At 50.5% G+C, this 13379-nt stretch overlaps 1 protein-coding gene across 1 annotated transcript; it reads right to left on the bottom strand.

Annotated features, from left to right (window-relative positions):
- Nucleotides 1–5839: 5839 nt before the first annotated feature.
- On the bottom strand, nucleotides 5840–12249 carry Kiaa2013 (KIAA2013 ortholog). The gene is made up of 3 exons (XM_036179993.1): nucleotides 11066–12249; nucleotides 7735–8588; nucleotides 5840–6558 (listed from the first exon to the last, which is right to left on the bottom strand). The coding sequence occupies exons 1-3, from the start codon at nucleotides 12096–12098 to the stop codon at nucleotides 6541–6543; spliced, it is 1905 nt and encodes a 634-aa protein (XP_036035886.1). The 5' UTR covers nucleotides 12099–12249; the 3' UTR covers nucleotides 5840–6540.
- Between the last annotated feature and the right edge of the window lie 1130 nt (nucleotides 12250–13379).

The following is a 13379-nucleotide window of genomic DNA, read 5'->3' as shown; positions in this document are numbered from 1 at the left end:
AATTTGATCCCCAGGAACACATGGTAGAAGGAGAGAACCAAGCCCTGCCACTTGACCTCCATAAGTATATTATGGCATTTGTGGGCCGACGTTCACACATATAACAAATAGATACAGTTGGTTTTTTTTTAATAATTTATTTTTTTTTATTTTATGTGCATTGGTGTTTTGCCTATATGTATGTCTGTGTGAGGGTGTCAGGTCCCCTGGAACTGGAGTTACAGATAGTTGTGAGCCATGTGGGTGCTGGGAATTGAACCCAGGTCCTCTGAAAAAGCAGTTAGTGCTCTTAACCGCTGAGCCATCTCTCCAGCTCAATAGATACAGTTTTAAAGAATTTCATTTCAGAGTTTCATTTCCAAGAGAAAGTAGAATTCACAAGCTCTCAGGGAATAATTCTTTGGGGCTGGAGAAGTAGCTCAGTGGTTAAGAGCACTTTCAGAGGGCTGGAATTTGGTTCCCAGTACCATGTCAGGTGGCTTTCAGCTGCCTGCAACTTCAGATCCAGAGTCCAGTGCCCTCTTCTGGTCTCCATCCTCACCTACACACCACATAAAAATAAAGTATTTTTTTAAAGTCAAAAGAGAAAAACAAATGAACAACAACGAAGAAGAAGATGTGAACTTCTTATAGATATCATTGGCTAGAGCTGGAAAGGTGCGTTCTTCAGGGAAGCCATAAGCCCCACTGTGGACAGGAAATCCTGTCAGGGAGAAGTGCAATACTGGGGAGGAGTTAGCCTTGTCTGGCTGTATAGTTACTTTTCTATTGGGATAAAATCTGTCATGGCAGCTAGACCTGGTGGCTGAAGCTGGGGGCATACATCTCAAACAGCAAGCAGGAAGCAAAGATTGAATGGGGAGTAGAGTAAGGTCTTAAATTCTGGAAGACCACCCCCAGTGACATACTTCCTCCTAAACTTAACCGAACAATGCCAGCAACCAGAGATCCAGTGTTCAAATATCTAAGCCTATGGGGACATTATCATTCAAACCACCACAGGAGAGAAAATCAAACAAAAGAAAAAATATTCCCATTTATAGGGCGGAGGGTGCAGCTCTGTTGGCAGAGTGCTTGCCTAACAGGCAAGAAGCCCTTGGGACTTCTTCAGCCCCTTCGGACTGAATCCTGAGTTGGCTGTAACTGCCTGGTAACTCCAGTGCCAGGGGACCCAATGCCCTCTTCTGGCTTCTGTGGGTACCTTCATGCATGTGGTGCTCAAACATACACTCAGCTCCACGCAATATACATAAAATAAAAATAATAAAGTAATTGTTTACTTCACGGTCACCTTTTGCTACATAGTAAGTTTGTAGCCAATCTAGGGGATGTGGGATCCTGTCTCCAAAAAAATAAAAAATAAAAAAATAAAAGGTAATATAAAATAAAGAACAGGAGGAAATGTTAAATTTCAGTTTGAAGTTAATAAATGAAACAAAAGATGGTTTTCAGACCTGAGTTCACAGAACTCCTTTATTCTGTCCTTGGGCTTTGGGTAAAGACATGTTAGTTTGCCCCCATGGTATGTAATGACGATCACCCCAAGCGGGAGATACTTACAGAGCATACACATTCCTCCACAGTCATTTTTTAGCAGCATTTCCAGCCATTCTGTGAAGTGGGGAGATGCTATTAGGCCCATTTTACAGGTGGAGATGTACAGTGTGAAAACTTAACTCACTTGTGTGTGGCCACAGGCATGAGGCCACCTAATGACAGAGCTGAAATGGGACACATGCCCCACTCGACCAGCTTACTGCCCTCCTACACACATTTGTTGGTAGAAGTTCCTGTTCTGCCAATAGCTCCCAAATAAACACACCAAAGCTTATATTAATTACAAATATTTGGCCAATAGCTCAGGCTTATTACTAACTAGCTCTTACAACTTAAGTGAACACATTTCTATTACTCTATGTATTGCCACGTGGCTCGTGGCTTTACCTGTCCTCCAGCATGTCTTGCTCCCTCTGTGTCTCCTGGTGACTCCACAGACGCCTCCCGAGTCTGCCCTTCAGTTCCTCCCGAGTCTGCCCTTCTTCCTCCCCTGAGTCTGCCCTTCTTCCTCCCGAGTCTGCCCTTCTTCCACCCAGCATTCTTAGTTTAGCTGCCCTGCCTATGCTTCCTGCCTGGCTACAGGCCAGTCAGTTCTTTATTAACCAATGAAAGTAATATATATTCACAGTGCAGAAGGATTATTTCCCTGGGAATGCAGCCCAGCACCCTCAGGTTTCATTCTGAGAAGCCACAGCCTCCTCTCCCAGCCGCTTGCCAGTCCTGTTTGCTATCCTGTCACCTGCAGTTCCTGGGGGCGTCTAAGAGTCAAGGTTTATAGTGCTTCTCGGAAGAGCAAGACAATCATTAACATGAGCCTGCTAGGGAGCTCCTGCCTCCCAGCCCAGGCTCTTGCCACCTCTCTGTGACCTTCGGCAAGTCACTCTCTTTTTCCTTTGGTCTCAGTCTTTTGCAGGTGGGATTGGGAGTGGGGGCTGTCCTCCTTTGGCTTTGGAGGAAACTGAAGACTGGCTAAAATTGTGACGGTGATCAAGACAGAAGTGATTAGCATCTCTCCTATCACAGCCCTGGACTGGGGCCAGAGCCAGCTCTCACCCTCTGAGGTCGATGGTGATGTAGGCAAACCCCAGCTTCTGTCTGCCAACTCCAGCATAGCAGCCTATTTTCTATTCCCTTTTCCTAAACCATCCCTGGATCTGTTGGTGAACTCACACCATTTCTATCCTGGATGGGCACGTTTAGGTGCCAACTTGAGGTCTTATCCTCCTCTGGTGAGCCACCCTGGCCCTCTAAGGAGGTTAGAGACCTACATAGTGGGAGGAGGGAACCGAGGGTACTGCAGGCTGTTCTGACTTCCACGCATGTGCTGTGGGACACATACTAACACATACACACACACACACATAAATGTTTAAAAGGGTAAAGGAACTTCAAGAGGGAGGGAGGGAGGGAGGGAGACTAATTGTGCACCCCGGAAAGAGAAGAGGACAACACTTGACACCTCCCCACCATAACATTTTTCAGGGGTGAAATATCACCCCCAAGTAGTGTTACCCTCATAGGGCTTCAAAGTTACATCTGAAGACAAGAGTTCCCAAAACAGGTACTGTGGGGTAACTTACACCTGTGCCACAGTAACGACAAGGATCAAAGGTGGCCTGCAGGGTGAGGGATGGGGTACAAGAAGCCATGCAGTGGGTGAGACATTTCAATTTTCCGGCTGTTGGGAAGAACTGGGCTGTGTGTAAGAAGCCAGCAAGGCTGAAACAGAAACAGAAAGCAAACAGTCAGAGGTCATATCATGGGAATGGCAGAGGCCAGAGCCCTCCTTAGACACCTGGATATGGGCTGTGCATTTTATAATTAATGCTGAGGAAGACTCCTGAGAAACTCAAGCATAGTGGCTCATGTTTATAATCAGCACTTAGGAAGCTGAGGCAGGAGGTTAGCCTGAGCTACATAGAAAGACTATATCAAAAAACAAAACTCAGGGCTGGAGAGATGGCTCAGTGGTTAAGAACAGTGACTACTCTTCCAGATGACATGGATTCAATTCCCAGCACCTACATGGCAGCTCACAACTGTCTGTAATTCCAGTTCAAGGAGACCCAACACCCATGGCAAAACACAAAATGCACATAAAATAAAAATAAAATTTAAAGAAAGGAAAAACAAAACTCACAGGCTGGAGACATGGCTCAGCAGTTGAAAACATATACTGCTTTTGAGAAGACCCAGGTTTGATTCCCAGCACCTACATAAGTTGAGTAACAATTACAGGAACTCCAGCTCCAGGACTCGGATGCCTCAAGTCTCTAAGGGCACCTGTACTTACAGGCACATATCCACGCAGGTACATACACATAGTTAAAAAATGAAAAAATGTTTAAAGTCACAAGCCACGCTAGACATAGTGGCACATGCCTACTGTCTTAGCACCTGGGAGGTAGAAGCAGGAGGATTGAGTCTAAAGCCATCCTTAGCTACATACCAAATCTAAGGCCAGGCTGGGTTACATGAAACCTGTCTCAAAACAAAAGACAAACAACAAACAAACAAAAAGTCCCAAGGAGAAGGCTCAGTGGGTAAAGGACTGGCCATGCAAGTGTGAGGATTTGAGTTCAAATCCCCAGCACCAATGTAACAAGCTGGGTGTTTCCTATGAAGCCACAGGTAACCCCAGCTCTGAGGGTGGCAGAGACAGGGGCTTGCCTGCTTCTAGCCTCCCTGAGATGCAAGCCCCAGGTTTGGGAAGAAAGACTGCCTGAGAGGAACAGGCAAAGAGTGATGGAGAGGGTATCCAACGCCCTCTTCTGGCCTCTGTACACACCTGCACATATTAAGTACACTGAGCCATCCCCATCTCTGTCTGTCTCTCTGTCTCACACACACACTAAAAAAACTCAAACCCACAGAGACCCTTCAGAGGTGTGGCTTACTTAGTAGCTGCAGACACCACGCCATCCATCCCACAGAAGCCACTGGGGGTGCTGTGGGAGGAGGGACACAGAGAAAGCCTCGACCAGTTTGCTTCCAGCCTGACACTAGAAACTTACATGAACTTTCATTTTTGCTGCCAGGGGCCTAATTCATCACCTCTGCAATTGAAGGGTTTTTGTTGTTGTTTGAAACAGGGTCTTTCTATGTAGTCCTGGCTATCCTCAAACTTGCTATGTACACCAGACTGCAACTGACTTTAAAGACCATCTTGCTGTGTAGCCCACACTGGTCGTGAACTACTGTCCATACTGAATGCCAGGATTACAGATGTGCACTACCATACCTGGTTTGCATCTGAGATCTTAACCCCCTAGCAACCTCCCTCCCACATGAAACCACACAGATATAAATACCTAACACAGATAGTGAAGGGCTTTGGGTGTGGGGACATTGAGACAGTGTCTTGCTCTGTAGCCCTGGCTGGCCTGGGACCTCCTGGTACTTGTTATGTAGCAGAGGCTGGCTTCAAACTTGCTTCAATCCTCTTGCCTCTGCATCCTCAGTGCTGCAATTACAGGCATATGTCCCCATACCTGGTATAAGAGCTTGTAAATGAGAGCTGCAATTTACAGGTCCTCCTTTAATTTGAAGCCAATTTAACATTTTTATTGTGTATTATGTGTGTATGATGGTTCACATGGGCCACAGTACATTTGTGGGGATTAGAGGATAACTTTTGAGAGTTGGTTCTCTCCGTCTATTGTGGGACTGAACTCAAGTCATGAGGTTTGCAGGGCTGGCCTCAAACTATGCAGTCAGGAATGACCTTGAACTCCTGGATTTTCTGCCACTGCTTTCTAAAGGATTCCAGGCCTGCAAACTGCTCCTAGCTACCAGTAGCCTCCAGTTGATACAACTGCAGCGTTCTTCACACTGTAAATGACACCTTTACCATGCAGTTCCTACTCTCTGGAAGAGGCAACCTGGCCTGTATCCGTATCTCCGCACCTCCCAGCGCTGTGGACTGAAGCAATTAAAACCAGGGCTGCCCACACCACAGCCCTACTCCCTTGTTTACCCTTGAACAACTGTTGTGGTAAACACACAGTCCTTGGCAAGCAGGCCAGGCTTTCTGGTGAGTCACAAACACAGGGAGCCCAGGGAACCCACTAAACTCCAAGGACGACAGCCCCCAGCAGAGGGCTGCTGTCCCTCATTCAGTCCTTTTCTCATCCTGGAGATCTTTCTCTCTACAATGAGCAGAAGGCCCATCACTGACACTGAGGTGGCGTGTACCACTGAAGGCCACCACCCTAAAAATCCAGTAATGGGGGAGGGTGTGATGAATGTGTCCAAGGGTTCAACCACACACAAATCACTCATGGAAGTTTGAAAGATATTTATTTAAAAAAGAACAAAAAAGCTTTGGTATTTCAAAAGCCAACAACCATCCATCACTAGAAAGTTAAACACCTTTCCCAGGGACCCAAAGTACAAAAGGGCAGACCCCACTGGCTCAGGGTGAGAAAGAGGCAATGTGCAAACCAGCCAAGGCCAGGGGAAGCACACCTGCCCCAGGCAGGGTGGCCACCTGGAACTCAGGCCCAGCCTCCAGACTGTGTGGGCCCCAGGGTGCCAAGGAGGTGGCAGGGATCGGGTGTTGCCACCAACAGTCCAGATCTAAGGTGGATAAAAAGCCACCCAGCAAAACTTCAACAAAAATAAATTAGAAATCCATTCAAGAAAGAACACATTAAATTAGGAAAAGAACACAATTTTTCCTCAACCAGTCTTTGAAAGCGGATCTCTTTCCTGGGACAGAAGACATGGGGAGTGGAAGGAGTGCGCTCCACTTCAAGTATTCTCCCTACGGGTTCGCTTTATTGACTGGGAAACTTACATGAGTCCTCGGCCCTCTTTCCCCTCCAGTGCAAACTCTTGTACCCACAAGCGCTTCTGAGTCACTGTCCCCCACAAGGCACAAAGGGTTGGTGCTTCCAAAGGCTCCCTGTTCATGCAGCAGCAGGATGCTCAGTGCTGGGTGTCTTGTGCAAACGGTGGCCGAGAGCGGGACTCGAGGTTCACTCAGACACTGGGATCTTCCTGCTCAATGAAACAAGAGGTCACTATTTAGCACCAACCCACAGCCCAGCTACAGAAACATCTGGGGAAAATCCAGGTATGGTGGTGCACACCTATGATCCCAGCACTTGGGAAGAAGAGGCAGGAGGAAAGTGCGAGCCAGCTTCTACTACATAGCAAGTTCAAGGCCAGCCTGGGTTACACGAGGCCATCTCAAAACAGACAAATATACACATTGGCAGGGGAGCAGACCACAGGGACAATGTCTCAGATCCAGCCAAATAGACAGCTCCCAGCCCAAGGCCAGGCTAGAATTACTATGTAGTGGCCCATGAACCTCCTTGGGTTGATGTGGCATGTTGGCTGGGGTTCTCTCTGGCATGGGAGTGAGGGGCATGGGAGTGAGGGGCATGGGCAGTTCCTCAGGGAGGCAGTTTGTCTTCCCAATTGAATGGTGAACATTTAAGAACATATATGTCAAGCAAGAGCAAGGGCAGGGGGCCAGTGGCCAGTAGGGGAAAGAGCCTACTGACTCCAGAGGCTGCAGAACTCACCTTTTCTATCAGAGCTGGCCAAAAGCTGGCTACTGGGAAGGCCTTCTCCACACTGCTTTTCCACCCAAGTCTCCACTGGTTCCCTCACCATGAGGAACTCAGACCTGCCTCCATCTGCTGCCTGTTCCTGAGGGCCAAGCATTGCTTTCCTGCAAGCCTGGCCTTAAACCAGAAACCAGATGCCAGTTTCTTGGTGGCGGGGACTGGCCCATCGCCTGAATGGGCTCAGGGCTTCCTAAATGCCGGGTCTACCTTTCTGTGGCACTATTGGGGAGAGGAGAGGCCGGGAGGGCCTGGCTGGCCTGCTGCCGTGGGCTGACTAAATAATTGCACCAACCGACCCACACTGAGAGCCTGACTGCTGAGGGCAATGGTTTTTGTTTTGTTTGTTTGTTTTGCTATGTAGTTCAAGTTGGTCTCAAACTCACAACTTTCCTGCTTTAGCATCTTCAATGCTGGGATAACAGGAGTACACTACCATAACTAGCTTGCTGTCAAAATGGATTCCTCTCTTTGACACTGAGCTGTGGGCACTGGCTTGAAGGATATCCCATTATTGCCTAGCCTGTCCCCTGGCCAGGCTGCCCTTTATGGACACAGCTGAGAATGGGAGGAGCTTGGGGCTTTAGTAGAGGTAGCCTACCTTGCTCCTGAAGAGGGGCTTGGCTCCAGGCCCACAGTATTCATTATAGATGAGTTTAAAGAGGAAGAGGTGGAAGAGGGTGATGAGGGAGGTCACACTGAACCAGAAGAGGAAGGGCAGACCGGGATCCTGCTGGGCCATGTGCTCATCGTGGGCCAGGATGGCCTTAAGGTGCAGCGTGTGCCGCAGCTCCTGCAAGTGTGTGAGGTCGGTGGAGATGTAAAGCAGTGGAGTGATAGGCTGTGTCACCATGACAGAGAAGGTGTGGCCCCCAGGCTCTGAGGTCAGTTCCACAGGGTCACCGAGACAGCCTGCCTCACAGGCATAGATCTTGACAGGCTGGCCTCGGGACTCTACGGACACGTGCAGGTAGGGTTTGCCCTCTGCATCCACCAGCACAGCCAGGTTGATGTGGTCGTTCTTGTAGCGTATTCCATGCAGTGCATAGCTGTTATGGAGCACCTCAGGGTCGGCCTGGAACTGCAGGTGGTTTTCTGTGAACTGTAGCCCGCCGAAGCTGAGCACCATGCCTTGCAGGATTCCTGGAGCGCCAACCTTCACCAGCCCCTTGCAGCCTCGCTTCTGGAGGGTCAGCTTCCATAGGTCAGCCAGCTGCAGGATCTGCTGCACCGAGGAGAGCTGGCCTGGCCACAGGTTCTCAGCATGCATGGTGGCATGGCCACTGAAACAGTGGTCTTCATAGTTGAGTGTTGCTTCCATTTGGTCTCGTTCCCTGTGGCTCAGAGAAGGGCTAAGCAGTGGGGCCGGAGAGCAGGAGAGCATGTAGTATAGCGTCAGGTTCACGGTCAGGCCAGATGGCGTGTGGGCATCTGTGATCCTCTTCATCTCCACACCTGTAACACCACAAAGGCTGCACATTAGGGAAAGGCCTGGCTGGAGGCAAAGGAAATGGAAGACCAGGGCGACAAAAGGTGGAGCTGTGGGTCCAGTAATAAAGGACAGCAATTTGGTGCCCTGGGTATGGTAGAGCCATCCTGACTTCCTGAGATGAAAAATCTTCACTCATCTTAGTGGGATTTAGAATCATCACTGAAACAAACCTCTGGGCATGTCTATGGAAGAGTTTCTACATTAGATTGAGGTAGGAAGATCCACCTTAAATGTCCGGGTTCCTACCACAGGCTGGGGTCCAGGACTGAGTACAAGGAAACAGCGAGCTGAATCCCAGCATCCAGCTCTCCCACTACGATGGGCTGTGCCTCTGAACTACAAGCCAAAATAAACCTCCTTCAGCCAGTTGCTTTTGTCACAGCGATGAAGAGTTAAGTAATAGGACATCTAACATGACCAACAGGGTCTGTGGGACCTCCTGCCAGAGCCGAGCACAACACACATGGGTCAGGTCTTATCACCCAACCAGCTGTCATTTGTGTCCTAGCCAATACTGTCTGGTTCTTCTATCACTCTCTCCAATAACTATAGCTTAAAAAATTATTTTATGGGGCTGGAGAGATGGCTCAGAGGTTAAGAGCACCGACTGCTCTTCCAGAGGTCCTGAGTTCAATTCCCAGAAACCACATGGTGGCTCACAACTATCTGTAATGAGATCTGGTGCCCTCTTCTGTATACGTAATAAATAAATCTTTAAAAAAAATTATTTTATGTATGTATGTATGTATGTATATGTCTGTGCATAACTTATGCACAGAGTCCTGGGAGGCCAGAAGATAACCTTGCTCCCTTAAAACCGGAGTTATAGCCCACTGTGAGCTGCCTGTGGATGCTAGCAGCAGGTCCTCCGAAAGGGCAGCAAGTGCTTGTACCCACTGAGCTGTCTCTCCAGTCCCTACTGTAGCCATTTTAATATTTGATCTTATTCAAATGTTTCTTCATTTGGAGACAGGGGCTCTCTATGTAGCACAGGCTGGCCTTGAACTCCCATCGTCCTTCTGCCTTACTCCTGAGCACTGAGGTTATAAACGAAAGTACCTTAATCTGGTTTAGTGCTGTGGCTTTAAATGACATGGCTAACCACCCCCTCAGCGTCTGCACCTGGATATCTGACAGGCAGAACCGATCTCTATGAACGTTCACCCCCAACCAAGGTTCCCCCTAGTTATCTCCAAGCAACCGTTCACACCCCCAAATCAGGGAGCTGTCCACAGGTCTCACTTCCCACAGCCAAACCATGGCCCAACAGTCCTACCTCCCAAAATATCAAAGTGCACCATTTCTATCTCCATGTCACAACCCAGTGTCTCCTCCTTCCCCTGGGCTCCCCAGGAACCCCTTACCTGTGTCCATGCCCCTCAGTCTATATTCTGACGACTCCCACCTTCCCGTCTCAATAAAACTCCTTGTTCTTCCTCAAGACTTCAAGCTCACACACCACCCTGTTCCTGCTCATCACCAGGCTTAACCTGCTCCTGTTTAGGGCCATCTCCAGGCTGAATGCCCACTTCCCTGTCACATGACTCAGGCCTAACTGAGTGCCGCTAATCCAGGGAGCAGCCAGCAGCCCTCCCGGCCCTCACTCTCACCAGCACCCCACTGCTCACTGTTCTCCACAGCCCTTTCCATTCTAAGAGCTGTCTCACTTAAAATGTCCATGCTCCTGTCTTCCTCCCCACCAGACTAAGGCAAACTTTACTGCTTGATCAAGAACTCCTTTTGCTCACTTGTCCAACAGCCTCTGGCAAAAGCACCTGTTGGATGAACTAAACTCCCTCTGCACAACCCAATAACTGTAACCCTGGAAACCAAAGCTCAGTACTGTGATTGCTTTCTTTAACAGTTGACAGGAAAGGTTTTCACTTGCAAAGAACAAATAAGAGCATTTAAAACAACAACAAAGAAATAAAGTTTCCATTTAGCATGCACATTCCAACCCACCGGAAGACGCCTCCGGTAGTCTGGTGAAATAGCTGCAGCCACATCGGCAATCACAAACGTTAGATGCTGAGGCCAGGCCCAGGTAGGTTGTGTCGGGAGTGAGGGGTAGGCTGGGGTGGGGGGTATCCTCCCTGAAGGTTTATTCTTTAAGAACTGACCCCCCTCCCCACACAAAACAAAACCTTCTATCTGCTCAGGTCAGGCCTCAAGGCCAAGAACAAACAATAAAACCGAACTTTTACACTCAGATTTTCATTAAACCTCCATAAAACTTACTGTTAAGGCTCAGAAAGCTAAGACCACAGAGCCTAGATCATACAGTTTCAAAGAGGTTAAGAAGAGATCCAACCCTTCACACAAGCCCAAGTTCCAACCCTAGGTGTGACCACTGCAGAGCATGGAGAACATTTCTAAAGAGGACCGTATGCACACTGGTGCAGAGTGGAGACTGTGTACCAAGCCCCCATCAAGGCCTCACCTGGGCTGAACAGCTGGGCCCAGAGGTGCTGGTGATCCTGAAGCAGCTCTGAGGCGGGCATCTCCAACAGCTCCAGCATTTCCTTCCTGGCCAAATCCTGCAGCGCCTTGAGCTCCTTGGCTCCTTTGCTTTTGAGCACCTGGGGGTGGATGGGACCAGAGACATGCACCACCCACAGCACCGTCTCATCCAGCTGTGTCTTGGGAGCCACCTGGAGCCGGTTCACTAACTTCTTAGAGGCCACCACTACCAGGTGCACTAGCCCCGATGGAAGGGGTGTGGACCGGCCGGAGTAGAGGAGAAACTGATGATCTCCGACCTTCTCCAGAGTGCTGGTGAAGGACTTGGGGATTGGGCCTGCCGTGGGCCCCACAGTCTGCAACGCGGCCACTCGCTCCGTGGGATTGTTGAGCTGGATGCGCTGCAGATAGACATGGGGTCGGCCTCGGTGCGCTAGGAAGTCCTCCTGCAGTAGCACGCAGTCACGGCCCGACCCCGCGGAGAGCCCGGAGGCCGAAGCAGGCCCGGCGACACCAGAGGCAGGGCCCGAGCCCGGGGTCCCCAGCTGCAGGCAGCGCACTCGGCGCAGCAGGCCCTCCCGCAGCAGCAGCACCGCCTCTCCAGCCTCAGCCAGCACATTCAGCGGGCGCAGCTGCACGAAGGGCACGAAGTCCGGCGCCACCGCAGGCTCCCGCTCCCCGGGCGTCACCCACAGCCGGTTGTAGGCGGCGTCCAGAGCCAGAAAGCCGTTGGCCACCAGGGCTGGCACCCCGGGACCCAGCGGCACCGCCTCGCCGCGATCACGCAGGCCGCGCCACGCACGGGTGGCCGCCTCCAGGCAGGCGGACGGCTCGGCGGCGCCCGGCTCGCTGTGGACCCAGGACGGCAAGCGCAGGCCTCCCGCCGCCCGCCGCGCTCCGGAGCTCCCGAACCACAGGAGCAGCAGCAGGAGGCCGAGCAGGCAGAGGAGGCGGCGGGCCCAGCTGCTCGACAGCAGCCCTGGCAGCCCCTTCAGGCGCTGCTGCAGCCACATCGGGCCCGCCGCCCAGCCCGCCCGCCCGGCCGCCGCCACTCACTCCCTGGCCCGCGTCGCCGCGACCCTCGACACCAGCCGCGGCCGTCCCGGCAGCTACCGCCACCGCTTCCTCCTTCTTCTCGGTTGCCTCCTAGCCGTCAAACGCCGCCAGCCGTAAAGCGTCGCCGAGTCCTTTGCGACAGACGGAAAAGCGGCCGGGGGCGGGATTTGGAGGAGAGGTGGAGCCTCTCTGGGGGCGTGGCCTGGGCGCGGGCCGGGGCGGGGGGAGAGGGAAGGCATTAGGAGAGCGGAGGGGTGGGCCGGAGTCCAAATCTCCCGCTAAAAAAAAAAGAAAAGAAAAGAAAATCACAGAGCAAGCCAAATCCAACATGTGTTGCGCCTCGTTTGCTGCTGATGGTTTCAACAGCCTTAAAGTTGAAAAATAAAAACGCACTGTTTCTGTAAAACTATTCCTGAGTAAAGAAAAGACAGCAAGCCCCAGTGATCCTCATGTCTCTACCCTCCAGTGCTGGAATTTCAGTACACACCACTGAGCCTAGCTTTTCAGTGAGTATGGGTAAATGGAAGGAAGGAAGGAAGGAAGGAAGGAAGGAAGGAAGGAAGGAAGGAAGGAAGGAAGGAAGGAAGGAAGGAGACAGAAGAAGAAAGGAAGTGGAGGGAGGAGAGAAGGCAGGGGAAGGAGAGACGAGTACTTAGTGAAAAATTATTTCCTAGGAAATACTTTGTTGACGTGCCCAAATCTCCTTGACTGCGAGTACACCAGAGTGGGACATAAATCCAGCCCAGGACTGCCTGTTTCCTGCGCGCCACCAAGTCGTTTTCTTGATGTGAATCCTGAGTTTTAACTCATTAAATAACATGAGACATTAAGATTTCATACTCTGACAAGGCCTGCAGCATCCATCTAGGGAAAAAAAATCAGCTGGGGCACTCTGGCAGACAATAGGCGATTGTTTCCACTTTGGATACTGGGCAGACAATGGGCGATTGTTTCCACCTTGGATACTGGGCAATCCAGAGCCAGCCAGTCAGTTGCAAATTTGCAGTCGACAATTAAACGGTCATTTGAGGTGGCTTCTAGTGGACTGTAAGCAGACGGGAAACTGTTTGCTGAAGTTGTGAGCCAATGTCCCATTGTAAGAATGCTCATCCTGTTTTGATTGTATTTTTACTATTTTTATTTATTTATCTTTGAGACAGGATCTCTCTTGTGTTGTCCAGGCTGGACTTCAAACAACTCCTGGGCCCAAGGGACCCTCCTTTTTTCTTATCATCCCC

Source organism: Onychomys torridus, chromosome 2, assembly GCF_903995425.1.
Source record: "Onychomys torridus chromosome 2, mOncTor1.1, whole genome shotgun sequence".
Taxonomy (NCBI): domain Eukaryota; kingdom Metazoa; phylum Chordata; class Mammalia; order Rodentia; family Cricetidae; genus Onychomys; species Onychomys torridus.
The sequence above is the reverse complement of the archived record's forward strand: the minus strand, read 5'-3'. Positions and strand labels throughout refer to the sequence as shown.